The sequence below is a fragment of the Ptiloglossa arizonensis genome, chromosome 7, assembly GCF_051014685.1.
Source record: "Ptiloglossa arizonensis isolate GNS036 chromosome 7, iyPtiAriz1_principal, whole genome shotgun sequence".
NCBI classification, from domain to species: Eukaryota; Metazoa; Arthropoda; class Insecta; order Hymenoptera; family Colletidae; genus Ptiloglossa; species Ptiloglossa arizonensis.
In genome coordinates, this window is record NC_135054.1 from 21,840,905 (window position 1) to 21,866,480 (window position 25,576).

General features: G+C 51.0%; 1 protein-coding gene across 2 annotated transcripts in view; it reads right to left on the bottom strand.

Annotated features, from left to right (window-relative positions):
* The window catches only part of LOC143148977 (uncharacterized), a 70,198-nt gene that overhangs the window by 16,422 nt on the left and 28,200 nt on the right, over positions 1-25,576 (bottom strand). For both annotated transcript variants that reach the window (XM_076315853.1, XM_076315852.1), the window contains exons 3-4: positions 10,207-10,297; positions 9,004-9,127 (exon numbers count right to left, since the gene is read on the bottom strand). In XM_076315853.1, coding sequence (XP_076171968.1) covers positions 9,004-9,127; positions 10,207-10,297 — 215 coding nt within the window. The remainder of the gene's footprint in view (positions 1-9,003; positions 9,128-10,206; positions 10,298-25,576) is intronic.

Below are 25,576 nucleotides of genomic sequence, written 5' to 3' on the forward strand. Positions count from 1 at the left end.
GAAGACCGGCGTAAAATATTTTTCAACGACCAATTTGAACAATCCACTCGTTCGCGAAGCGTTGAACGTTTTCCCAAACGAACGAGAATTCTTAGACAAGTTTCCAATGTTTCGAAAGTTTCGCGAGTGTCGTGGTCGGCCATTGCTCCAGAGCGTTATCTTGTACCGGCAATCGCGTTAATTTTTCGCTCGGTCATAGTTGTAAATTTGATTAGCGTCGATGAGGCGAAATATACGATCCGCGCCACCGATAACAGAACGAAAATAGCAATTTGCGAAAGTATAGGCTCGAAACGGTCCAATTATCGTGAGATTACCGAGCTGGCCGTCGAAACACCGGGTACTGGTTATCCTCTTATCCTTGCCGGGTCTTCTTCGAGCGTATTCGTGGTCCTCGTTGGCCCTGATCCGTAAATTTCGAGAGTCGAGGAAATCCTGGCAACGCGGACCAGTTGTTCGAGCCAATAATTACACGCCTACGAAGCGTATCGAGGAGCGGGCCGACGATGATCGTGCACGATCGAAGGGACGCGTCTTCGACGCGAGGTGGCTCGCGCGTTCCTGGCTGCCAGCCCGTTCTAACGAATCCTCAATGGCGCCTCGACTGAAACGGGGACTGACAATGGGGCCCTGTTGTCAGGAAGGGGGCTTCCTTCGGTGGAACCTTTGTCAGGGAACGTACGTGGAAGCCTTCGGGCTGAGAACCCTCCAGAGGGCCCCGTGGATGACTTGCGTCTCGCGAGCCGCGTTCGTCGCTACTTGAAGTCAATTTTTTCTCATACGAGCGCGCGGCTGGCTTTCCATCCTCTCGCGCGAACGATTGTGCGAGAGGCCACGTCAAAATTCTTCGCTAATGGGCCGCTTACGGCTCGGATACGCGTGTTGTTTTTTCGAACGAGCCCGTGGGAGTCTACGGGCCCTCATTACCCGGATAGCTTCGACCCGGGAAACGTTCGCCCGACGAACGAGGACGATCGTTCCTTCAACGCGAGTTAACCAACGCGCCAATTCGCGCGAGCTTCTTCGTTCCTCGCACGTTGCACCGGGGTACCGTTAATACCGCGTTCGCGACAGAGGAAACTCGGTTAACTTCCCGACAACCAGAAACGAAAAAGATGGAGGGATCGCGGATCGTTTCGCGACACCGAGATACGAAAGAGACGGAGGTGACTCGGTTAACTTCGAGACACCGAGAAACGGAACAAGATGGAGGAAACTCGATTAATTTCGAGACACGAAAAAGATTGTGGAATCTCGGTTAACTTCGAGACACCGAGAACAATCGTACAACGAACCACGATTCGAAATCGCTTCGATTCGCTCTCGCGTCAGAGAATCCTACCGGATCGGTGTTCCTCGATATCGAGATAGCGAACTCTTTCCGTACTTCGTTCAGATCGATTTCGTCCGTAAAATTTCAGCAGTCGAGTCGAATATTTTACGCATCGGGTTACGAGTAACTCGTCGAGGAAAAAGGTATCGAGGGTAACTTTCGACGCGGGTTTCGTTCGTGTATCTCCCAGCGTAAATGGAACGACGATCGAGGATCTCAAACTCGCGAATATCATCGAATGAAAATCGTATACAGGAAATACGATTAGCGTCAGAAATCTCCACCGAGAGGCCCTACTCGCACGGTGACAACGGTCCGTACCGAATCCAACCCACTGATTTATTAAGCGTCCGCGTCGCGTGGCGGGATGAAAATTAAACAGTAATTGAACGGTGATTCGTGGTGTCATTTTGTCCGAAACACTTGGCGAGGTGGGACCCCCTTCTGCGCGCACGTATCGATCACGTTGAAAGGGACGCGTGGAGGGAACCGGGGCTGTAATTTTCGCACCCCCGTAAGAAGCCTGTAACCCTCCGGTCGCCGAAATTACGTCCGTTTGTGCGCGATTCCGCGCGCCAATCAGACGCAGCCTCGTTTCGCGAGCACGAGAGCGATCGCGATAACGAGTAGTCAACTCGATCGGTCGCTCGCTGTTTCCTATCGAGACTCCTGCACGGGGGGTGGATTCTCCGAATCAATTTCTCCCTTCTGAGTCGCGTCGAGCTTCTTTTCACCGGGACACTCGCGAACGTTATTAGAACCGACGAAGAAAAAACACGACAGTGGACTCTGTCGCTCGTATTCACGGACATCTTCATCGTTCGCGATTAATTTCTACTCACGTTCGATCGCTCGATTAAGATTACAACCCTTCTGGAATCGAAACTTTGACGTTCCACGGTGGAAGGTACTCGTAGACACAAAAGACGCTAGATTTTGTATCGCTCCGAATTCGATGAACATCGTAAACATTTTTCGTCGATCGTCGAACCGTGCGAGCAGCAACAAACTGGAAATCTAACGCCGAAATTTTAACATCGAACATTGCGAGGGGATAGAGCGATGAAAATTAAAGAAAAGAGGGAGAAATCGAAGGGAAAGTTTACGCAAAGACTACGTACGACATTTTAGAATCGAACGGTTTTGGATTTGGAACGATTCGATACTCCGATTTCGAGACAGAGGCGCCTCGAGTTCGATCATTTTAACGGGAAAAACGGCCGAACTGGTGGATAGAATCGGTTGCGGGAACGAGCAATTATATCGGCGTGCGCGTGCGCGAATCGCGTGCACAATTACGCGAACAGCCAGGACGTGGGTCTGTCGAAGACATTTCGATTAACTTCGCCGCGGGAGCGTTACGACCTTTCTTTCTTCGAACAGTCGGCATCGGGCGTGAAACGCGTCCCGAGAAGTCCCGCGAACCGAGGCAACGGAAAAAGAAGAGAACCGAAACGAGAACGATCGGTTGCGATTTCATTCGACGCGTAAATTATACAAAAACGTCCACGCGGGTCGTGATCTAATCCTATGCGTTTCCGCGACGACGAATGTCACGGAATCTGGCCTCGGTCGCGACGTCTGAAAGTTTCTCATTTCGTCGCGACTCGAAGACGAAGGAGCATCCTTTGTGTCTTCTCTGTTCTCGCAAGAAGACGCTTTCCTTTCTTCTTTCCCTTCCGCGGACCTTTCGCCCGCCACGCTTTTGTCCCCCTCGAAATGAGAGAGCCTCTTAATATAAAAAATCAACGAGCGTCTCGTCGAACTCGGAGCTCCCTTTGTATTTTTTCGATCGAAGAGGAACGCGACGAACGCCAACTGGAATTTCGAAATATATTCGATACGGATTCGGAACGTTCGCGGTGAATACAACCGGCACGACTAATTTATTCGTTCGGAGTGCACCGGTCTTTATCGCGTTCGTTCGATCGATCGATAACCTTTCGGACGAGCCGGTAGACGCGCTGTCAAATCACCCAATGGAGACGGTTGTTTCCTCCGATAGCGGAAACAGCCCTTTCCGGTCATCTCTTTCGAAATTTCGTAGCCAACGGCGCGTAACGAAACCGACGAAGGGCGAAGCTGACGCGACCGAACGATGGTAAAGTGGATTTTAAATTTAAATTTTTCTTTTGCCCGAAGTAAAGTAGATTTCGATATCGAAACGTCGTCTCGTCACAGCTACCCTTTGCACGGAAATAAATTTTGCTCGCTTACACACTCGCGACTAACGAAATGCGCTTACAATCGACACCGAATACCAGCTACCTTGATCTTTCTATCCAGTGTTCGTTGCATCTCGAAAACGAGCCACTCCGTTACGCGCTCCGAAACATTCGTCTCTTAGTTTCCAGTGGCAACGAATATCGGTTCTCGAGATTCGGTATTCGTCAGCGAGACGATCGAATCGGCGAAGAAACGATATAAATTGGGGTCAGGTCGGGAGGATCGCTCGATCGCGAGGAGAGGCATCGAACCGCGAGAAAATGGCCCTAATCGATAGGAAAACTGGCCGGCGCGGCAGGACGCGGCGTTACTCCTCGAGCGTTGTCGAAGCCCGTGAACGCGCGTGGGCGTGCGCGCACACGAGAGCTCGCGCGAGAAAGAAAAAAAGGCGCGCGGAACAAAGGGGCCAGAAAGGAGCTACAAAGAAATTAGAAAAGAAACGCGAGGGCGAAGGGACGGGTGGACGGATGGGTGGGTGGCTGGGCGAGGACGGAGGTGTACGACGGAGTGGTCGTGGAACAGGCAGGAACAGAGCAAGGGACGAAGAAACTCGCGGCCGAAGCGGGTTTCGGATCGAGAGAAGCGGAAGGAGATTCGCGACGCGACGAGTCGAAAGGAGACGAAGAGAGTAAAACGCGCGAGAGTGGCGGAGGGACACCGGAGAGTAGGAGAAGCCTGGCGTGGGTGTCGAGGGAGAGGGAGAGGGAGAGGGATGCCGAGAGGGTGGGAGGACGGTGGAGAGAGGAGAGAGGAGAGAGGAGAGAGGAGGAGAGAGGAGAGAGGAGGAGAGAGGAGGGAGTGAAAGAAGAGGTAGAGAAAAGACGAAGAAAGCCCGTGGCACTCCCACACAAAAATATCACCGTTAACGATTACCAACCCCTCTTTTCGTCCCGCGCGCTCGTTATATTGTGTCCCCGCCGCGCGCGCAAATTTAGAAACAAAAGACGGGTGGAAGGCGCGGCCTGATTGGCCGACCGGTCCGCGACTCGTGTCTCTGATTGGCCCGCGGGACCGCACCCATCCTGCAATGGCCGCTTTGTCGTTTCACGCCGCCGCTGCTACCACTCTCTCTCTTTCCCCCTGTGTGTACGCGCCTGCACGCTTCGGCCGCGAAGCTTCAACAACCCCGTGAAGCGCGACTCGACCGTACCCCTTCCCCCCAACCCCGTCCGGGCGAAGAGAGACAGAGAGGGAGAGAGTACGCGGAATACTCCCCTCTTCGTTCGGCTAACCGACGCGTCTTCCCTCGCGCTCACCCCCGACCCGTTTCTTCGCCACCCCCGACTCCTCGCCTCCTCCAGCGGTTCCTTTGCCACCTTTGCTTCACGGACCAACCCCCACCCACCCCGCGGGGCCTCTCTTCCAATTCTACGCCACCCTCGTTCCCTCGAATTATATCAAAATATAATCAGGCAGCCTGTAGGTGTGCGGTCCGGTCATTCGTGTACGGACACGCTCCTACGGACCTTTCGACCCTCGGCCGCGGTTACGGTCTACGTGTACGTGTCCCTCAACGCGGCGTAGCTACTCCTCGCAATTTTAACGCGTCGATAACTTATCAATTTACACGTAACGCCGACACCCGGTGTGTTTCGGTGGCTGCGTTCTGTAACGCGTCTGCCACGAATTCGGTATTCGTCGTTGCTGGATTTCTCGTACCGGAGCGGTTTTGTCGTCGTGCCGCGGCCGCATTGTCGCCAAGATTATCGACAAATTTTCGATCGTCTTTGTTCGAGCATTCGCGCCCGAATATTCCATTCACGGTTATTTCGTTATTACGGGAAACTCGGAGCGTAAATTTCGAAAGATTTACCCGGGACTCTTCGGTCGCGAATCGAATTACGGTTTTCGTAGATTCATTTCCATCGCGAGCAGAGGAAAATTGCATCGATCGTTGACAAAGCACCGAAACGCAACCAGAGGGTGACGTATTCAACGATCGTGATCGCGTTTCAAAATAGGCGAACGTGCTCGAGGCTAAGCGCGTGCACACCCACGTGCCTGAATCTACGAGATTCTTGGGACAGGGTGTTTTCGACTTCCAAATGCGCGACTTGTCCACCGATCGATCGACCGATTCGTCTCAACCTCGCGATTTTGGAACAACGCCTCGCGTTACAACGATCGTTATTATTCCCCTTCCGATGATCGAAGCTCGAGATATTTGCAGATCTAGCGAACGTTTAGGCTAGAGTATCGGTTACGTGCAAGTGGAGCCTCGAAACGCGGAGATTTTAAAGTGCACGATGTCCAACAAGGCGTCAAAATTACCAAAAAATATAATACACAGGGTGTCTATAATTTCGTAGAAATAATTTTGCTCCAATCTGCCCAGTACACTTATATTTCGTACGCTACAATTATTATATACCATCGCTACCATTGTAGTGCGTTCTTCCTGTTACTACTAGGGACCTATACAGATACATGCATACGTACCTGTACGAATTTCGTACTCAGAATCAGGTATAACGCAGTGGATACCGCTACTCGAGTCTATTCTACTCGTATAATTGAAAATGTTACGTCGAGACATTGTCCAAAGTCTGTGCAGAGTACACCTATATATATATAATTCGTACGGTACAATTATTATGCAGTACCACCGCTACTTAAGTTTCTTCTCCCTTCGAAATTATGTCTTTGAAATTGCCATTGAGAGGGGCTGTCGTCCAAGGTCTGTATATAGTAGATCTACCTGTCCATCTCCCTCCACGCTCGGCTCGTACTCGCGAGCGTTTCGCTCGGCGAGCTCGGACCGCACGCATGTCGTTCGAGGAACGAGACACGGCCGCGAAATACCAAAGAGAAAGAGAGCCAGAGGGAACGCGCCGGGGGCCGAGGGGCGAATCGCGACGAGAGGAAGAGGGACGAGGAAAAGGGAGAGAGAGGGAAGCTTGTCCCGGGTCCGCCATGCGGAAACCTATCTCAGGCTATGTAGTACTCTACGAGTCCGCGGTAACTAACCGTCAGCCCGGGAAAATTCTCCCTTTTATGGTCGCGCCTTTTGGTCCTGCCACTCTCCACCCCCGACAACGAACCACCGCCGTACCCCTGCCCCTTTCATTTGCGACTGTTCTTTCGCCGCTTTATGCCCGGCGTCGATAATTCTGCGCGATATCGTCGCGAGATCGGCTGACTCGCGATTCGCGGCTGGTTGGAGGAGGAGCAACGGGTCGTTGCGTCCTCGGTCGTTGCGTTGGTAACGGAGTTTGCAATTTCGAAGACTCTCGTTACGGTAACGCGGCGTTGTTTCGCCGCTGGTTGCGTTGCTGGACGATTTTGTAGTTCGGAAGATAGTCAAAGGATCGTGTTACGTTGTCCATTTTTTCAGGATAACTCGGTTTGCAATTTTTTAGCTCTTGTTTGAGAAACGGGTCGTTGTTTCTGTCGGTTGTTGCGTTGGCGGAAGATTTTGTAGTTCGGAAGGTAGTGAAAGAATCGTGTTACGTTGTCCATTTTTTCAGGATAACTCGGTTTGCAATTTTTTAGATCCTTGTTTGAAAAACGGGTCGTTGTTTCTGTCGGTTGTTTCTGTCGGTTGTTGTATTGGCGGAAGATTTTGTAGTTCGTAAAATAGTCAAAGGATTGTGTAACGTTGTCCATTTTTTCACGATAACTCGGTTTGCAATCTTTTAGATCTTTGTTTGAAAAACGGGTCGTTGTTTCTGTCGGTTGTTGCGTTGGTGGAAGATTTTGTAGTTCGGAAGATAGCGAAAGGATCGTGTTACGTTGTCCATTTTTTCAGGATAACTCGGTTTGCAATTTTTTAGCTACTTGTTTGAGAAACGGGTCGTTGTTTCTGTCGGTTGTTGCGTTGGTGGAAGATTTTGTAGTTTGCAAGATTGTTAAAGGATCGTGTAACGTTGTCCATTTTTTTACCATACCTTGATAAAAGTATTTAAAATATTTTAGGTGCTTGTTTGAAAAACGGGTCGCTGTTTCTGTCGGTTGTTGAACCGGTAAAAGGTTCCGCAGTCCGCAAAAACGGGTCGTTGGGTTGTTGGTTACTCCACCGGGAGAAAGGTTCGGAATTCGTTAGAATTTCGTCGAGAGAACTAATCGCGTCATCGGTCGTCGAGTCGGGGAACGAAACAACGACCCGTTTGCAATTCGTGAATCGTTGTTCCATGTTATTCGCAAAGTGTCGCGAGGATGATTCGGTTGCGTTAAAAGACGAGTTCGCTATTCGCGAGTCGTCGCAAAAAACACATTGTACTGTAGTGTCGTCGGTCGCGGGAAACAACTTGGTAATTCGTAAATCGTTGCAGGAGAATCGTCTCGTCGTACTATGGATCGATACATCGCAAACGGGAAGTAAATTAACGTATTACAACGTTGAAAATGAGCAGCTTCTCTACTGCTCATTATGCGGACGATGTATGAAGATATAAAATTAATTGCTCGGCAATTTACGGGAACGTAACCAATATCAAATGCGTGCTAATTGATAATAATTCTCTTTGACGAATAAACGCGTGTTAAATCTGCTCGCAAAAAGCATCATCGCCCCGTGTAATTCTAGGGTCGAATTATCGACGATAGAACGACGGACATTTTAATTACGTGAAAATATATCGGAGCTTTATATTGTCGTACGATTATCGCGAACAGTGCGATGAATTTTCAAAGAGCGCGTAACGTTGTTAATTCTTGTTAACGGACAAAATTACCGGCAGCGGGCAGAGTGCGGTTTTAACAGCGAATTATACTTAAAGCCCCCCTCCTCCTTCCCGCGCATACCCTCCTCTCCTCCCGTGGAAGCAAAATGTCTGCCAACCGTTCGAGAACAAAAGCTTCAACGCGGCGAAAAATGAGCTCGAAAAATTCGTATTTACGCGTCTTTCTAAAATTTTCGTTCCGCCACCGACAATTGAAAAAGAAATCCGCATTGTGCGTTAATTTAATAGACGAACGATGGAAAAAAAAAATGTATATATATATATATATATATATATATATATATACATGTAACGCGTTCCACTTTCCCGTTCGAAACGAGCACTTTCAATTGGCGCGTTGCGAATTCACGGTGGAAAATAGGCCCATTTAGTCGTATATCTACTCGACGGTTTACCATTTTCCTCTACGCCATTGCGTTTCAGGTAGGAATGAATTCAACAAACACCGAAAGCTCCCATGAGTTGCGCGCCACGAGTTTCATTCTTCGATCTTCATTTTTCCGCACCGGCGCGAGTACTTCTCGCGAATTGTTACGAGGACTGCACCCGATTACTCGCGCGTCGATCTCGCCGGGTAAACCCGATTCGTAAAGAAGTCAACGACAAAGAAGCAAGGTATCCGTTGACTCGATCGGTTCACGGGTATCGGGGCAAAGAAACTCGATAGCACTGAGTCGCGAATTTCACAAGGGGGTCGTATCGGGGCTCTCTGATTCGTAGGTCGCGTGGTCGGGTTTCATAGGTCTTTTGATTTTCGCTCACCTGTATCCTGTCTTCGGGCAGATCGGTTCGGAGGCTGAGCATCTCGCGAGCATAGACGTCGGGATAATGGGCTTCCTTGAAGGCTGCCTCCAGCTCCTCCAGCTGTTGCGACGTGAAGATCGTCCTGGAGCAACAACCGTATGAACCTAGTTATATGCCATTACAGTTTTTCCCTTAAAGCTAGCCTACACTCCGTGGCAAAACCCGAGAAACGAAAGTCGATGTTTCGCGTACGCGTCGAGTCTTGGTCGCGTTTACGAAACACGGTAAAGCACAATTGCTCGGAGAAGTTTCACGGGGACCGTGAATGCCATCGATCCGCGAATTATCCTCCATGGTTCGTGAATTACGAGAGAAGCGGGCTAACATTGAAACGGAAATTGAAATTGAAAAGTACGAAACACTCGTCGTTACGGTCGAGAAGCAATTCCTTTGATCGGCCGTAACGTAAAATTCCATATATTTTTGAGGGTCGCGTTTTCAACGGACGATTAAACGCCAATGCGCCTACATATATCTAGACTTAATGAAATTTTACAACGAAGTATCCGCACTGCGACAAATGTTCGCGTTCAACCGACAATACGATAATTCTTCGTTCCCCGGGTTCCACGGGTCCGAAATTTTTTCGATCCCGGGCACCGAGGATACCCCGATTCGTCTTACGTCGACGTTTCGACGGGACCGATTCCCCGGTGATAATTATATTTTTTAACGAGCAAATCGAGCTCTCCCCCCGAAATCGTCCGTCTGGTGTGCAATTATTGGCGAACGGTGATTGCATTCGGATTGTCCGTCACTTGAAAATAGCTGAAAACTCGTTATCGCGGGCGGGGTGGGGGGAAAGGGAGAACTCGTCGATTACACGATGAAAAGTCTAAAATGATACATTCGTTCCGTGGGATAAATTTATCATTATCGAAAACGAAAATTTAGCGAAACGCTCGCAATTGTTTCCAGGGCTCGATGATTAAACGAGAACGCGGGGGAGAATGGCCACGGACGTTCCCGTCGAAAATTTTACGACCGGTTATTAATTATTTCGCGGCCGTTTCTATCGCGCTGATTTTCACGTTGGAATTTTTGTCAGACGCGCGAAACGAAAATTAATGGCGGCGGTCTACGGTGCCCCGAGTAAACACGACGCAACGGAATATGATAAACTAAACGATCCACGGGCCGTGGCTCGCGTGAGATACTCACCTATGACGACGTTTCTTCTTTTTCTTTTTGCTGAAACCGGAGAGACCGTCGACCGTAAAGTCCTTTCCTGAATCTATATTGTGCCCGACACCTGCAACAGAACCGTACAAGTTAACGATACACAGTCATCCTTAATTGTACTTCTAACGCGATCTCCGATACGAGTCGAACGTTTCGTGGATCTTAAACGACTCGTGTTAACCAATATTTGCATCGTCAACGAGAAGATTTTGCCTCTGCTCGATCGGAGTTATTATTTTCGATCGTAGCTCGACACGAGAACCATCTACCCCGTAATCGAGCGCATTCTCGAAAGCTTCGAAACGGAGTCGAATCGTGGAAAAATATTTAAAGTTGCCGCGATTATTCTCGTGGCGTAATTCGACGAAAAAAATACCCCGGATAATTAACGCGTTCGGTGATGTTTGTTGGAATTTAGCGCGCAAGTACGCGCGGTGAATCGCCATTGCTGTTCCGTTTCAATTCGAGTAGCATTTTTCGTAGCAACGTGGCTCAACTAACCAGGGTTTAACGCAGCGGCGTATCTCCTTCCGTAAAAAATTCGTGGTCGGCGGACGGCAACGTTCGCATTGGGCTCGGGGCTCATTATTTCATAGCGCCGACTGTAATTGATAATTATGCACGCCGCTTTGTTCGAGCAGCGCGCGTACCTCGCGGATCAAATTACCCATTATACCTGACTTGCCAATGAATCGAAACCACGCGTATATCCGTGCAAATTATGTCCAACGAGTGTTTCGCTGGTCCATTCGCTGGTCTCGTCGATCTCCCTTCGCGAATATTTAACGTTGATTAGAGGAATTCCTAGCCATTCGCGGTGCAGTATTTCCTTGATTCGAATTGTTCATCGTATTGCCACGTTCTCGATCGGGCGTCATCGTATCGTTAGTTGCTTTTCGCGTTTAGCGACCGTTGTGAAAATTCCGTGTACATTCTACGAAAGGAATATCGCTATTGTTGCAAACGTGAGGACATCCTCGTCGATTGTAACGATAAGAGACAACCGAAAGAAAAATATTCTAGTCCCAAGAGAGTCTAGTTTCGATACACCCGAGTGGATATTCGATATTCTTTAAACACGTTTCTAGAGAGTTTGTCCAATGTTCTCTCCTCGTTTAAAAATATACGCAACTGTTGTCCGCTCGTTCCGCGTTTCGTGTACGATAGATTCTTTGAAATTTTTCCCAAAGAGTAACTTCATCCCTGATCCCTGTCGCGAGTTAGAAATCAATCTTTCGAAAATCGGGTGAAAATCCAAGTGGAAAACAAACCGATACGCGATTCTTTGGTTACCGTGGACCGATCGAGGGGGCGTGAAACATTTTCGCGAAACGATCGAAACATGCCACGCGCGGTAAAAGGTTTCCGTTAATCGGAAACTCTTGGCTCGTTTTTCGCGCGGGAGCCGTATCGAAAGGTTCGTCCAGTGTCCCCAGTGGGAACGAAAATGAAACGCAGTTAACGCGACGACAGGCGGCGCGATTCGATCGGAAAAGCTCGCGTTGATCGGTGCATAATTTCCGGTCGGCCGAGATCGACTGTCGCGACGCGGACTTGATACTCGATATTCGGTGGAAAATACCTGGAAAATTTGTCACCGATAACGGAGTTTCGAGTCGGTCGTTGGAGCCGCGATCTAACGCGCGGGCGAATAAAAGAAACGAAGAAAAATCACCGAGAGGTTGGAAAAAGGACCGGTGTTGTCCGGTTGCGTGGAATTTCGTTTCGGAAAATAGCTTCGGCTCGCCAATTAGGGAGTGGACGCTCGGAGAGAGGGCGAAAAAAATTTTTTTTATCCGTTAGTTCAATTTTTTTTTCATTCGAAACGCGACTCGAGCAGTGACGCGCGTGCCGCGCGTAAATGGCAATTTTCCGCGGGGCACGAGGAGGGACGGGAACTAGAAAAGTTCGTCGGGGCGGACAGGACCCGTGGCCCGAAAATAATTATCAATTATAAATTAATTTCGAATTAACGAGCGAGAGTCGGCTCCGTGGCGCGCGCCGCTCCACAATGAAACCCTCCCCCCGGGGCTAACTCGTTACTACAGTTGTTGCTGCCGCTGCCAGCCGCTGGTGCCGCCACTACCGGCGGCTAATTAACTATTAATTAAGAGCTTAATTCCAATTATACGTGTCCTTCGACTAATTGGACCCCGAAACGCATTGCTGACGTCACGCGCGTACGGATACGCGCGCGTACCTTCCACTCCGTCGTCCCACTTCTTTCGGGAAATTATTTCCATCCGAACTCGGCGTCGCGACGCTAGTTCCACCGCATCCGTTCGTGTGCGTCGGTGGTGGACAGTCGGGGAAAAAATCACGGGAAATATTCGCGTGGAAGTCGATGCAATTCTTGCGCGAAGAATATACGAATCGCACCGAGACGAAACGTCGAGACGATGTTGCACCGATACAGTTATGGGAGGCTTGTTTGATTTTTCTAGAGACGCGCGCTTTTATTCGAAGGTTCGGTAATTCGTTACCATCCAATTTTAATCGATACTCTGCGAGAGTCATTGAAATCGATGTCAAAAAACGAGAAAGGTTTCCGGACGTTTTCAATCGTTGACGAAACGTCGAGAAACCATAGAATATTTCCACGAAGCAACGTAAGTCGTTGGTTCTCGTTCACTCTCCTTGGTTTCACCGAACGCAGAAACGCACCTGAATCCGCTCCGAAACGATACGGGTGCGATTTAAAGGAACTCTTTCAGAAATTGGAAGAATTCGCAGCCGCGTGCTGGCGCGCGTGCAATTAGAGAGAGGGATGGTCCTCGTGAGTTCTTAACGCGTGCCGGTTGTGTTTTTTCGGGAGAGCGAAAACGGGTCGACGTTCGCGTCGATTTGCCTTTGACGCGTTTCGAGAAACACTTTGGAAAGCGGGCGACGTTTTCATTGTGTCGCGGAGAACGGTCTCGCGTCGATTGAAACCCGAGCGCGATGAAATTTACCGGGTCGAAATCGACGCGGTGAATTCTACCTACGTATCTAGGAAAGGAAAACCCGGAGCTGGGAAAATTACAGCGAAAGCTAGTTTTCCGTGCGCGTGGACCGCGAGAAAAGCTCGGGCTAGAGGGGGGAGGGGGGAGAGGGGCAGAGAACCCCGAAAGAGGAATTCCGACGAATTTCGAGTCGGGCGGCCGGTAAAAAAAGCGGAGGCTGCTTTTCTCGAAAGCATTGTTAATAATCCTTTCGCGTTCTCCGTTGGTCGGCGTTCCGCTCGCGCGGGTTCAGTTCCGTGGCGCATTTTACAGCTTTCTGAAAACGCTTCCTCAAAGTCAAAGGAGGGAAACGAGAGCCACGGGCATCGGTGAGGTTTCCCCGAGACGCGAGAAAAATCGAGGAAACGGTCTTTAACTCCGTGGAAACACCGTGCCGCGTACCGCTGTTAAACTTTCAAAAGAGTTTCCGTCTAATTGCCCAAACGAACTATATTAACCCAATGTTCTTTGCCGAAGCTCACGTGCCGTGAAATCCTCCCAGCTCGCGGTTATTTAACGAAAACTATCGTCCGCGTTACTCTCGTCTCCGCGCGCTTCGCGACCACGAGAAACTGGAAACTGTCCCTCCTTCGCTCGTCGCGAAGACGAACAACTTAATGAGCAAGCGTCGCACGGTATTCAACCCGATTCAAGGGAACTCCTTGCTTAATTTTATCCAACGTTTCTTCCCGGAGCCATACACCGCCACGAGAACCGTCGTTTCCCCTCTACCGGCGTGTCGTGTAACTTTTGCTCTATTTACGACACGCGAACGCTGCTCTATCAATCCGGCTACCGAAAGCGAACGGATAATTAACGTCGAATGGCGACCGCGAGAGCGAAAAGGATCGACCCACGCGGGGGTGAATACCCTCGAAACTCGAACTCCTCTCTCGTCTTGGGCCTCTCGGCTCTGATACTTTGCTTATTCCCTCGGTTGCTCCACTTGCGCGCTTTGTACGCAAACTATGATCGACAATTACGCGGGTAAATTGGAACGGATGGTGAATAGAAACAGTACGGTTACGAAAGAAATTTATAATCGTTGGAACGTCTCGCGAAGCAACGGAAATGTAAAGTGCGTTTTCGAAAATATCGTTCGGAACGAAGAGAGACATTGCAACGGCAGAAATTATTTTTCCAACTCGCTCCAGATCGAGTAACGTTCGTTAAAAATATTTCACCGATATTTTTAGTTGCTGCATACTTGTCCGTATCGTTTGTAAACGGATCGCGCGATAGACGTTCAACGATCTCTGTTGGTTCGGCGTATCAATTTTAGTAGAATCTCGTAACTTGTTACCCGTCGATGAGCTACGAGAAGAGTCAGGTTTTCGAACGAGCACATTATTATCGATAGAAGTAACGTAGATTTCAGAGATTTCAGTGCATCGAAAATATATCTGGTCGAATACGGTGAGATCAGAGACATTGGATCAACCTGAAACAAATTCATGTTCCTTCTATGGTATTTTTGATCCGGGCAGATTGTTCGTCTTCAGTATTTTCAAACACGTTTCTTGCGAGGGATTGGTCAAAAATGGAGCAAAGTTGGAAAGTATATAGATTAGATTCGAGGAGAAATTTAGTCGATGTACCCACGGAATCGAGGAAAAACGATCCGTGGGAACATCAGAGAGAAACGAGGAAGCTGGGATGGAAAATAAATATTTGAGGCGCGAACACACGCGGCTTAAGATACCGTGCACGGGTGCTCGCGCGATGCATTGTTTCACAAGATCGTAGAGAGGCCTCTTTACGCCACCCCGGCTCCGCGTTGCTTCCTGCTCCCGACTTTTTAAGTACGCTTATTTACCGCGAACCGTCGAACCAATCGACGGCGGAGAACGTGGACGCGAGTGGCTGCGCCGGGTAGCTAAGGTGCTAATCACGCAACGAGAATGGGAACTTACCGATATTCGATGCGTCACCTTCCGGAATGAATTACGGAAATACGAGAAACCCGAGCGCGGGGGGACGAGTACGCCTAATTTTTCCAAGAGCGCGCAGGATGATTTTCCACGTACATCGATTGCGGTATTCCTAGATTCTATTGGCCGAATTTCTTCGTTTCGTAAATATTGCGCAATCGAACGCGCGTAGGTAACACTCGATAGCGTTTCCATCGCGTACTCGTATATTTATGCGATCCTAAACCCAACAACAGAGTCGTGAGTAATTCTTTGAACATTCATGATCGACATGTGTGCAGTGGAAAATTGTTCTTCCGATTCCATCACCGTAGAACCGATCCAAGTATTACCGAATCTAGTCCCAAGGGTGACTCAGAATCCGTTGAACCGATCGTTGCGCGTCTACGTCGGTAAATATCGGCGCGGAACACGTTTCGTGCGCGTAGATCTCGACGACACCGAGTTAGGTGGAATGGAACGCGCGCGTTCAATATCTTCTTCTCGGGTGCATTCTACGCGATGACACGGGAACAACTTGGAATTCTTTCCTCTCCTCGTGGCCGCGAAACGAAATAAACAGCGCTGCACGTCGAGGGAACCACGGAGGAGAAAAATCGTGGCGAAGGGAACGATACCTGAGAGGCGATCGCTGAGGACAGCGATTCGCGAAACGTGTCCCGGGGCTCGTTTTCCTCGACGCTTGCGAATGATCGATATTGCGCGCGGCAGGAAGCGTCACGCCAGGGCTAAGTAGGAGGACTGTAACCGAATCGATTAATCAAATCCAGTTAGCTATTTACGGGACCAGCGGGAACGCGTTCGCCCTCTAGCCCCCGATGGATTCGGGACGCTCCCCCTTCTCTCTCTCTCTCTCTCTCTCTCTCTCTCTCTCGCCTCTAATTTGTCCTGGATCTAATCCGTTCGTAGTGCCCTCGAATATCGTGGGATGTCGCGACCTCCCTCGAGACCTTGGCTAGGGCGAGAGGAGACACGGTCGTCGCGTATCCGCGCGTGCAGCCACTTCAGAAGCAATTGTTTTTAATCCTCCTCGACGTGGAACCCGTAAGATCGCAACCGTTCGAGCGTGAGCTCGACCGGCATCGAATCGAGCTCTCGTTGGGAGCACGATGCGGGACGTCCGCGGAGCCCGTAGAAAATTCTAGACCGTGCGAAGCATCGGTACGCCCGTGGCACGAAATCGAGGATCGAGAGTCGTCGCGATTCCTCCTCGTGGCGGGAGTTACGAACCGCGAGCGAGACGGTCGAGGTCGCGAGGACGAGGACGAGAACGCGACGCAAACGGCCGACTCGGAATTGAAAAGTTTAAAAGCCACCCTTCCTCGGTCCCCGTCGCGCACCGTTGAAGAGAATATCCATCGTTCGAGGACGCACAGGGGCTACTCCAATTCCGAAACATCAACCTGCGAGGAAATCCTCGCAACCGGGGACTCTCGCGTAGCGCTCAAAGCGACCGAGAAACGTCGACCATCGCGATTAACGGACCAACGGAACGCAATCATCCGTGCAAAGTGTCCTCTCGGTACACCCCCACCCCACCCCCTCTGGGCCACCCTCCTCGTCCTGGCGCGGTATCGCCGATAAAAGGAAGAAATCCGGGCGGCTCGAAGAGAAAAAACTCGGCTGGGTCCACTCGGCCAGGAGCGCAGCCAGACTTTCTGCACGCACAGAGGCTGCCGGAGTGGCAGGCGGCTCTCGAAACACCCTCTCGCCGCGAAAACAGTGGTAGTTTCCTCGCTAAATATATTCACGGCGTGCGTACGTACACTCGTAAACCCGACGGGGTTGCTTGACGCTCGCGCGTCTACACGGGCGCGTACACACCTTCAACCCCCCCGCCGATTACACGAAGATTCCATCGCACATCCCGTGGCGCGTTGACGCGACCAGCTGATGCACGCGTGTGCGTGGAACCGTGGAACACGAGCGCGCACGCGAACCTACGTACGGGTGTGCGTGTTGGACTCGCGGAGGAGAGGGTGGCGTGCGAGAGACGGTGCTGGCGGCGGTGGCGGCAGCGGCGGCGGTGGCGGCGGCGATGCTGCTGGTGGTGGTGGTGGTGGTGGTGGTGGCGGCGGTGGTGGTGGTGGTCGCGAGTTGCTGTTCCTAAGCGAGGGTGTGCACGGTGCTGTCGGGTTTCAGGGTGGTTACACGGGGTGGTTGCCATCGGTGTGTGCCGGTGGCAGGCTGGTTACCAGGCAACCGGCAATAAAGGAGCGTGGATAGCCAATGGCGGCTCTCAATACACCCCTTCGTCTAACACGGCTTGTTTTCCGTGCTTAAGAGCGAGACAGAAGGAGCTTTTGCTTTAGTAGCTGTTAAGACCTTAAACCCGTGGCCTTGCTTGGCTGGCTGCCTTGCGCCAGACTGCTCTCGCACCTAATAGAACCTCTTAGAGTACCCGCCCCGGCTTCGTGTTTCTTCGATAATTGATATTCTAATCCCGGACCCGATACCCCCGACCCTCCGGACCCCGTTAAATTCCGTTCGACGACGATGTCGACCTTTCGACCCGCTGAAAAACACGATTTTTCAACAGCGATACTTTCTCTATCGGCCGGAGCCTCGAAAATACGCTCGCAGATCGCGAAGAAGAGATTCGCGATGGTTGCGCGCGGGAACCAACGAAATTGGAAACTTTCGACGCGAGTTTTTCAAACGAGGATGTTACGGTGTATTATTTGTCGTTACTTCTGAGGTAGTATAAATTGTAGAGTAATCGTTCGAAGATAACGTCTTGACAAACAACTGTACGAAACCGATTGCCTACGCATCGTCGTTGAAAGTGGAATAATCGTCCGTGAACGTTCTCGTTGGAACCACTCGGTCGGATCGACGAGATGGAAAACAACGACGAAAACGGAGGAGCAGAGTCTCGATGCGAGGTTCGTTCGGTCGTTTGGACGATCCTTGCGGGATCCTCGAGAAGAGCAAATCCGAACTCGTTGTAGGGCGTCGAGAAGATACCGGTTCAGGGGTCGGATGGGACTCGTGGAGACGAACGGAGCTCGAACCGACCGAAACACGGAATTTTCAACGGCAATTTCGCAAAACTCGAGGAAGAAATCCTCGATAAAGTAGCTGCTAAACTGTCCACGTGGCCGAGTAACGCAACGCAACGCAACCCTCGAAACAATTCTGCCGGTTAGCGGTCGTCGAAAGACTCGATAAAAAACGTCGGGCAGGGCTTAATCGCATAGCAAATTTTCCACGTGTTGTTTGTTCGGTGTCCTCGACGCCCTCCCCATCTGGCCCTGCGAGCCGCTACTCGTCGAAATTGCGTCCAGCTGGACACCGGACACGGGACGAGGCTCGATCCTCGCTGGAAGACTCGGGCCCGGAGAAAGGGAGCCAACGGATACACGAGGAGTTTACGTCGGGCAAATGGAAACGCGCGAAGTGTTACGAGCTCGAAAGAGGGTGGGTTCCTGGAACGTCGTCGCGTTGTTACACAGTGGCCCGTGTGTATGGTGTCCCAAGGGGAGGGCGAAGGTAGCACGTAGCACACCCCTGGGACCGTCTTCCGCCGTCACTTGTCCGTATTAAACCAGGGTACTAATCCCGAAATTTAATTTGAAAATCTTTTCATGGCGTTGATGCTCTATCTCTTTCCCTTTGGCTCGTTCTCCCTCTCTCCCTCTCTCTCTCTCTCTGCTCGTTTCCTCTCCGACCCTCTCTCTTTTTCTTTCCGCTTTCTCGAGCCGTCTCTCCCTCCGGTCGACCGAGCTATGCACCGCGAAGACGTTTCAAACCCGGGGAATTAACCGGGCCTTTGTGCCGCGTAATTGAAAATTCGTGTCCGCCCCCTTCTCGCGGCACGGAGAAACGAACGGATAAATGCCCTTTCCGTGGATTCATCGAGAAATTACCTCGTCGCGCGGTGAATGAGACGACTCGTCCTGGCTTCTCCCGCTCCGCGAGACGCGACTGCCATTTTATAAGGAGGACCGCGTAAATGCGAGCGAGCCTTCGTGAAAGCGGATGATTAACGAGACAAATGCTAGTTTGCCTCGCGGGATTCGCCAACGTATCGCGTTCGAACCGGGAAAAATCGAGTTCCTCGCGATCGGCTGCCAGGATGATTAGAAGTTGAAACGTTCCCGGGATTCCAAGAGAGAGAGAGAGAGAGAGAGAGAGAGAGAAGTCCCCGTAATAATCGCGCGCGCGTCCCTTTACGCTCGAGCTTCCTGTAAAACGTAATCGATTGCTTCTCCGAGAGCTGTTCATAGGTCACCCGTAACTGGTTTCGGAGGAATTGCGCGCAGCTTCGCGCCCCTTTCCCGCGCGAAAACGACGTTACGCGTCAATTTGATACGCCAACGCGTTGCAACTACGTTTCCCGGTTGCTTCGCGAGAACCTGCCCAAAGAATAATAATAAACTCCCCGTGAATTATTGCGTCGAAGCGGTTCGCGTTGTTCGGCGATACGTCTGCGGGAAGACCGAACGAAATCGTAACGAATCGAACTTTCGTCGAAACAATTGGAAAAGGTTAGGAATCCGAGTACTCCCTCGTTGAATTCGATTCGCGGGGCTTCGTTGATAAATTTACTCGAGCGTCTGTCGTCGTTCGAGAAAAAAACAAATGTAATCCGATCGTTGCGTTCCGATCTCGTTCACGCCATCGGTCGATTTTCCCTTAAATAAACAATCGTTTGGAAAAACGAGGCTCGCACAGTGGTTTCTCGTTCGGGTGGACGGATACCCGGGACCGCGCGCGAAATGCCGATGCACTTGAAAAATGCATCAGGCCGAGAATTATTTATCCAGCGCGTGAAACATGTAACGCGGTCGTTTACATAGCCGAAAGGGCGAATGGAGCGTATCCGAGTACAGTCGATGCTTGGATACATCCCGAGGGATGTTTCGGTAGATTAGGGACCCTCGACCCCGGGGTAGTTTTGCTGCACCATGTAACACGCTGTAAAACACTTGTAACAGACCGACAGCAGCTTAGGGGGTAAGCTGCTAATGCTTCCGCGATGTTCTCGGGCTCGAATTAATTTGGCCGGTCCGATCGTTCGCCCTCTGGAGACTCGCTCGATTCGCTTCGTGCGTTTCGCATCGCTTCGCGTTTTTTCTTTTTCTTCTTTTTCTTGGTCGATCGATCGAAATTCCAAAAGAGTATTACAATCGTTCGAGCACGCGTCGATCTCGGATACAGAAACCACGATCTGGAGATACATGGTCCCATGGACGCGGAAAACACTCCAGAGAAGTAATTCCAATATATATATATTCTTATTATTAATTTGAAAAAAATTGCGCTCAATTTTTTTGTCGAAAATCGAGCTCGATCCTAGACTCGGGACTCATTCGTTGCACGGTCGTGTAACGAGCAAGCGTAGGAGACAATTCGAACACTTTTTCTTTTACTAATTTGGGATACGATCCAACGACCCTTAGTATCGCAAGGGGAGCTTCGTACTCCGAAGAGGACCGAGATAAAATAAACTTATCGAATCGTGTTCGTCCAGCGAGGAAACGTTTCGGTCGAGGTTCCGCGAGCAACGAGCAACGAACGCTGCAAACTTTTCTCGGACACGGTCCTCGAGCCGCGACGATGACAACGAAGACGAATAATTAACGCGCGGGTGAGTTGCACGTGTCCTCTTCCAAGCATCGGGAATCGCGTTGTTTCTCGAGCCCGTCGATTCGTGGATCGAGCGCGCGCGTATCAATCCAGCCGGTAATTAAGTTCTCGAGTGAAACCAGTCTCCGTGACCGGTTATTTCGCGAAAACTCGACGGCTTAATCACGGTTACGCGCGAAACGCGTTTCATCGATCCCGGATCTCACAATCGGGGGAAGGCCCCCTCGGTCTTCTTGAATAACGATAATTAATGAATAGGACGCGGCCGAAGGAGAAACCGAACGAGAGAAAGAGACGCGGCGAAACGAAAGCGAAAGAAAAGAAAGGAATAACGAATTCGTGGGCGGAATTTCTCGGAACGCGTTTCTCGGCTACCCCGGTTTCTCTACGCTTCTTTTTGCTCCTGCGGTGCTTCACACCTCGTGGTCAGAAACGTGTTTTTACGCGCGTCTCGAACCATTCTCCGTGGGGCCCGCGGTGGCCATGCTCGTAATTCGAACCCCTCTACGAATGGTGTGAATATTATGATGGCCAACGCATTCAGGTGCCAGCCGTGTACAATGAGCAAAGTGTTGATTGCCCGAAAACAAGGCGGTTGTTTTTCTTTTTTTCCTTTTTTTCTCTTTTTTTCTTCTCTTTTTTTCTCGTATTTTTATTTTTTCTTCGCCACCACTCGGGAGTCCGCGCGCACTTTGTTCCACGTTGGGCAAACGCGAGCGTAGCCGCAACGCTCCTGTCGCAGGATGTTCAAGGACTCCTTTCGCTTGTCCACCGTGGCGGAGAGAGAGGAAGCTCGATCGATTGCTGCACGAGCCTGAAATAAACGCAGGGGCAGCGAAAGCAGCGTTTTCCATTCCGGTGTTACGGGGCTCGCAAGAAGCCAGAGAACGAGAGAAAGAGAGAGAGAGAGAGAGAGAGAGAGAGAACGGAGAGTCCGAGATGGTCGGTAGTTGGAGAAGTTAAAGGGTTCCGTGGAGTGGCAGAAAACGACGAGTCGGGTTTTAAGTGTTAAAATTAGAGAGTTTTAAAGAGCCGCGGGACGAGTGAGTCTAGTGTACTGTAATCAGTTCCGAGCACGTACGTTTGTTATTAGCGAAAAGGGAACTCCTATTTAACCTGTCCGCCCAGCGTTTCCGCGACGCTATCCGCTAGGCGGAGGGCAGCGCGACGCTACGGGCTCGCAACGTCGGATGGCGGAGCGTCGCGGGTGCCATTCACGCGTCCAATTAATACCGAAATTGCAGCTATCAAGCGGCGCATTAGGCACTTCCGTGTGATTAACGCGAGGCGTTCACGGCCGCGAGCGCGAGCACGAGCGTGAGCGTGAGCGCGCGACCACGCGCGCGGCCCTTTCAAAGTCTCGACGACAGAAAAGCCTCGCGAGATCCCGCGCTGAAAGCCGAGTTAGCGCCGTGGCGTTGGCAAACAAGAGGGACGTGCCCGCGGACACCCTCTGCCCTCTGCCCTCCGCCCTATGCCCTCTGCCCTCTGCCCTCTGCCCGCCTCCTCTGCCCGCGGTTTCGCGGTGTCTCTCCGCTAAATCGCATTAAACGTTTAAACGTAGCGCGCGAGCTTCCGTCGCCGTACGAAACGCATAATTACGAGTCCGCGGAAGAAATTCAAGGGGCGTTAGGTGCGCCGCGACAGGACGCGTGGTTTTTAGCGAATCTTCCGGGGGAGGAACGCGGCCCGTGAGAGAGAGGGGACGGTGAGACTCCTTGGCAATTCCCGAAATAAATTCACTTCCCTGACGCACGTGTGCAACGGTCGGACCGACCCTTGGGTAATGTACCGACAGAGACAACGCGAGACTTTGGTCCACGGACGAGACAGAGACGTCCAGAGAGTTACGTCGAGGGAGGAGAGACGAAAAGTGTCTCGCGTTCGCACGCACACCAGTCGACGACCAAAAGACCTCCGGAAAGAGAGAAGAAATAGACGAGAGAGCAACAGACCAGAGAGAGAGAGAGAGAGAGAGAGAAAGGGCACCCCATAGCCTGGCTACCCCTTTCGACTGGGCAGTGCCGGCATAAGTCAGGAATTCCTGGCACGCGGTATATTGCGCGGGGGTGGAGGCCCGGCGGTTATAAGCTATAGTCTCCGGCGTGGCATGGCATGCACAGCCATTTACTTCATTATGTCATTAAGCTTAATGGCCCTGGCCCTAACACGGCTCTAGACTATAGCCACTTCTACAGTTCGTCCCCATTAACTCCTCTCCCTCCCTCCCTCTCTCCCACTGGCTCTCTCTCTCTCTCTCTTGGTCGTGCGTTCGCGCGCGCGCGCACAAGAGAGAGAGAGAACGCGACCTCGGCAACCCTACCCGCCATCCTGTCCACCCACCGACGGTGTCCTCCCTCTTGTCTGCTGGCATCCTCGTGAACCCGCCAGGGCTTACAATGAGCATCGACTTTACGCCGATGACCGGCTGAAATTGCCGCCGGCATCGTGGAAAATTTAGCGCCGCTCCCCGACGTAACGTCGATTCAGGGGGAACCCGTTATTTGGAGTTTATTTTCGCAGGCGGAAGAGGGGGTGGAAAGGGTGAAACCCTCCGTGATCGAGAAACTCTCCAACTTTCGCGACACGGTCTATCGAACGCGATGGTATTTCACGTCGAAGAGGATTGGTCCTTCTTCTGGTGATTCGAAATGCACAATTGCAGTTTTTTTCTTGCTCCGATCGAGGTTACCGAGCGAACGGAACCGATTATTAACGCGTCGCGAAACTTTCCGTGAAAATGTAACGTCCGACGAACAATCGGGATAGTTTTCGACGTTGGAAAGAATCGGTGCTCTTCGGTAAATCGAAATTCCACTATCGGGACGAAAAAGTTGTTCCCTAGTACCGGTCGGTCCGTCGGTAGATTTCGATCCATTATCGGTTAACGATCCCGGGAAACGTTAACGGACATACACTCGGTAATTTCTTCTCCCCCTCCAATTTCTTCGACTTGTTTTCAATGATCGACCAGTGGAGAGTTTCGATCGGTCCCGGGGGACCACCACGGTACTCGTGACCGTCCACTCCGTAACTCTTCGATTCGCCAAGGGAGTCCATCTTCGATGGACCAACGTCGAAATATCTCGCGAGTGCGCTGTTTGGTCGCGATTGTCATCGCGTCGCGAAAACCCGGAAAAAATTCGCGACGCACCGGTACAGTGTCGGCTTTTAATTAGCGAATCGCGAAAAGAATCTCAGACACGATGGAAGAAAACTCACTCGTTAACCGAGTGCACGCGAGCACGGTTAGCCAAGTGGCCGAAGCCGGGGAATAATTGTTCGTCGGTGAATTCGCTGACGGTCTCGTCTGTTGGTTTATCGTTCGGTAATCGCGGTAGATCGCGCGACGATTCGCTGAACGCGTCCGCCGCTCGGAATTCCTACGCGGGGTTCTCGTTTTCGACGCGGAACGGGCGTCGCGACGCGAATAGATTTTACGCCGATGACCGGGCGAAATTGTCGCCGAACATCGCCGTAAAATTTACGGTATTCATAAGAGTCGAGCGCGATCGTGCAGCACGCGGCAACGACACCGAACCGAGCGTTCGCGGAGCAACCCCTACCAAATCTGCGCTCGATGGAGACGCGAGGGTCGCAAACTTGTTACAGCGCTGCTTGGGGTTCTAATAATTGGAGAGCGCCGAGCCGGCGTTCCGTCACTCCTGGACAAAAATACGATAACTTATCGGGGAACGATACCGCGCCCTGACAACCGTCATCGATACCTCGTTACAATTATTTACCACGATTTTTCTGCGCGCTCCGACTCGATGAAAACGAGTCGACGCTTGGGGATTTTCCAGAGAAAAATGCGCGAGAGATATCGCAATGTGTTTGCGTTTAGAGGTACGTTCGTGGACACAGTGTGCGAATTTTTGGAAATTTGTCTCGCCCTTGCGATAACCTGCAGAAAATGATAGAGTGCTTGCTAAGAGTGCTCGTCTCGTCCGGTGATTCGAAACAGGGATATACGAGAGAATTTTTTGTCTACGAGAGCGATAGTTTTTGAAAAAATTGTTCTCGAAACGCAAGGTTCGGTTCCTTCCGAAAGACGATCTTCCGTTTCCCGTTATCCGTAACTTTGTTCGTATTTTATACCGTGCACGGATACACTCGGATAGGAATACTCGTTGTGATCGCAATTTTCGCAGCTATCCCGAGCTTAAAAGATACAGAAGAGGCTCGACAGCCGCGCGATTAACCGAATGGCGCGTAACGATCAAAGTGTCTCGTCTAAATCGAAGAAAATGAAAATTTCAACCGCGACGCGGTTACCGCGGCTGCACTTCCCGCACTCCAGCATCGTCGACGAGGGAAACGAAACGACGGTCGGAAAATACGCAGGAAAATCGAAGGGGTGCTTCGTCGACGGCAATCGAACGCCGGTTTTAATAATTTGCATAATTTCGTGTTTAGAGTGGGGCTCTCTACCGTTCAGAATCGATTCAGTGACGCGGATTAACAACGCCGTGGAAGCACCCTTTGAAAATAGAGCGACTAAACATCGGGAATTAAACGAAAAGCGGGAGCTACGGCTTGGAATTGTTCCACGAGTGAATGATTTCATAATTATTCTCCGAGTGGCGGGCTACGTTCGATTCGATAATATCGACGATACAATTCGCCGAATGGCGCAATTAATCGTCCCGTGGCTCGCGACAGACTTCGAACGATCTTCGCCGGTAGACTCGCGCGCGAAAACGGTTTTGTTCCTCGATCGTTGTCCGATCGTTCGGTTTCTCGTCTCCGTGGAAAACCAATCGGTACGACGTCGATAAATCGCGCGTGTTCCGTGGATGGAAACTCCTGGGAATCTCGTTTTAATTCGACCGAGCGAGCGAG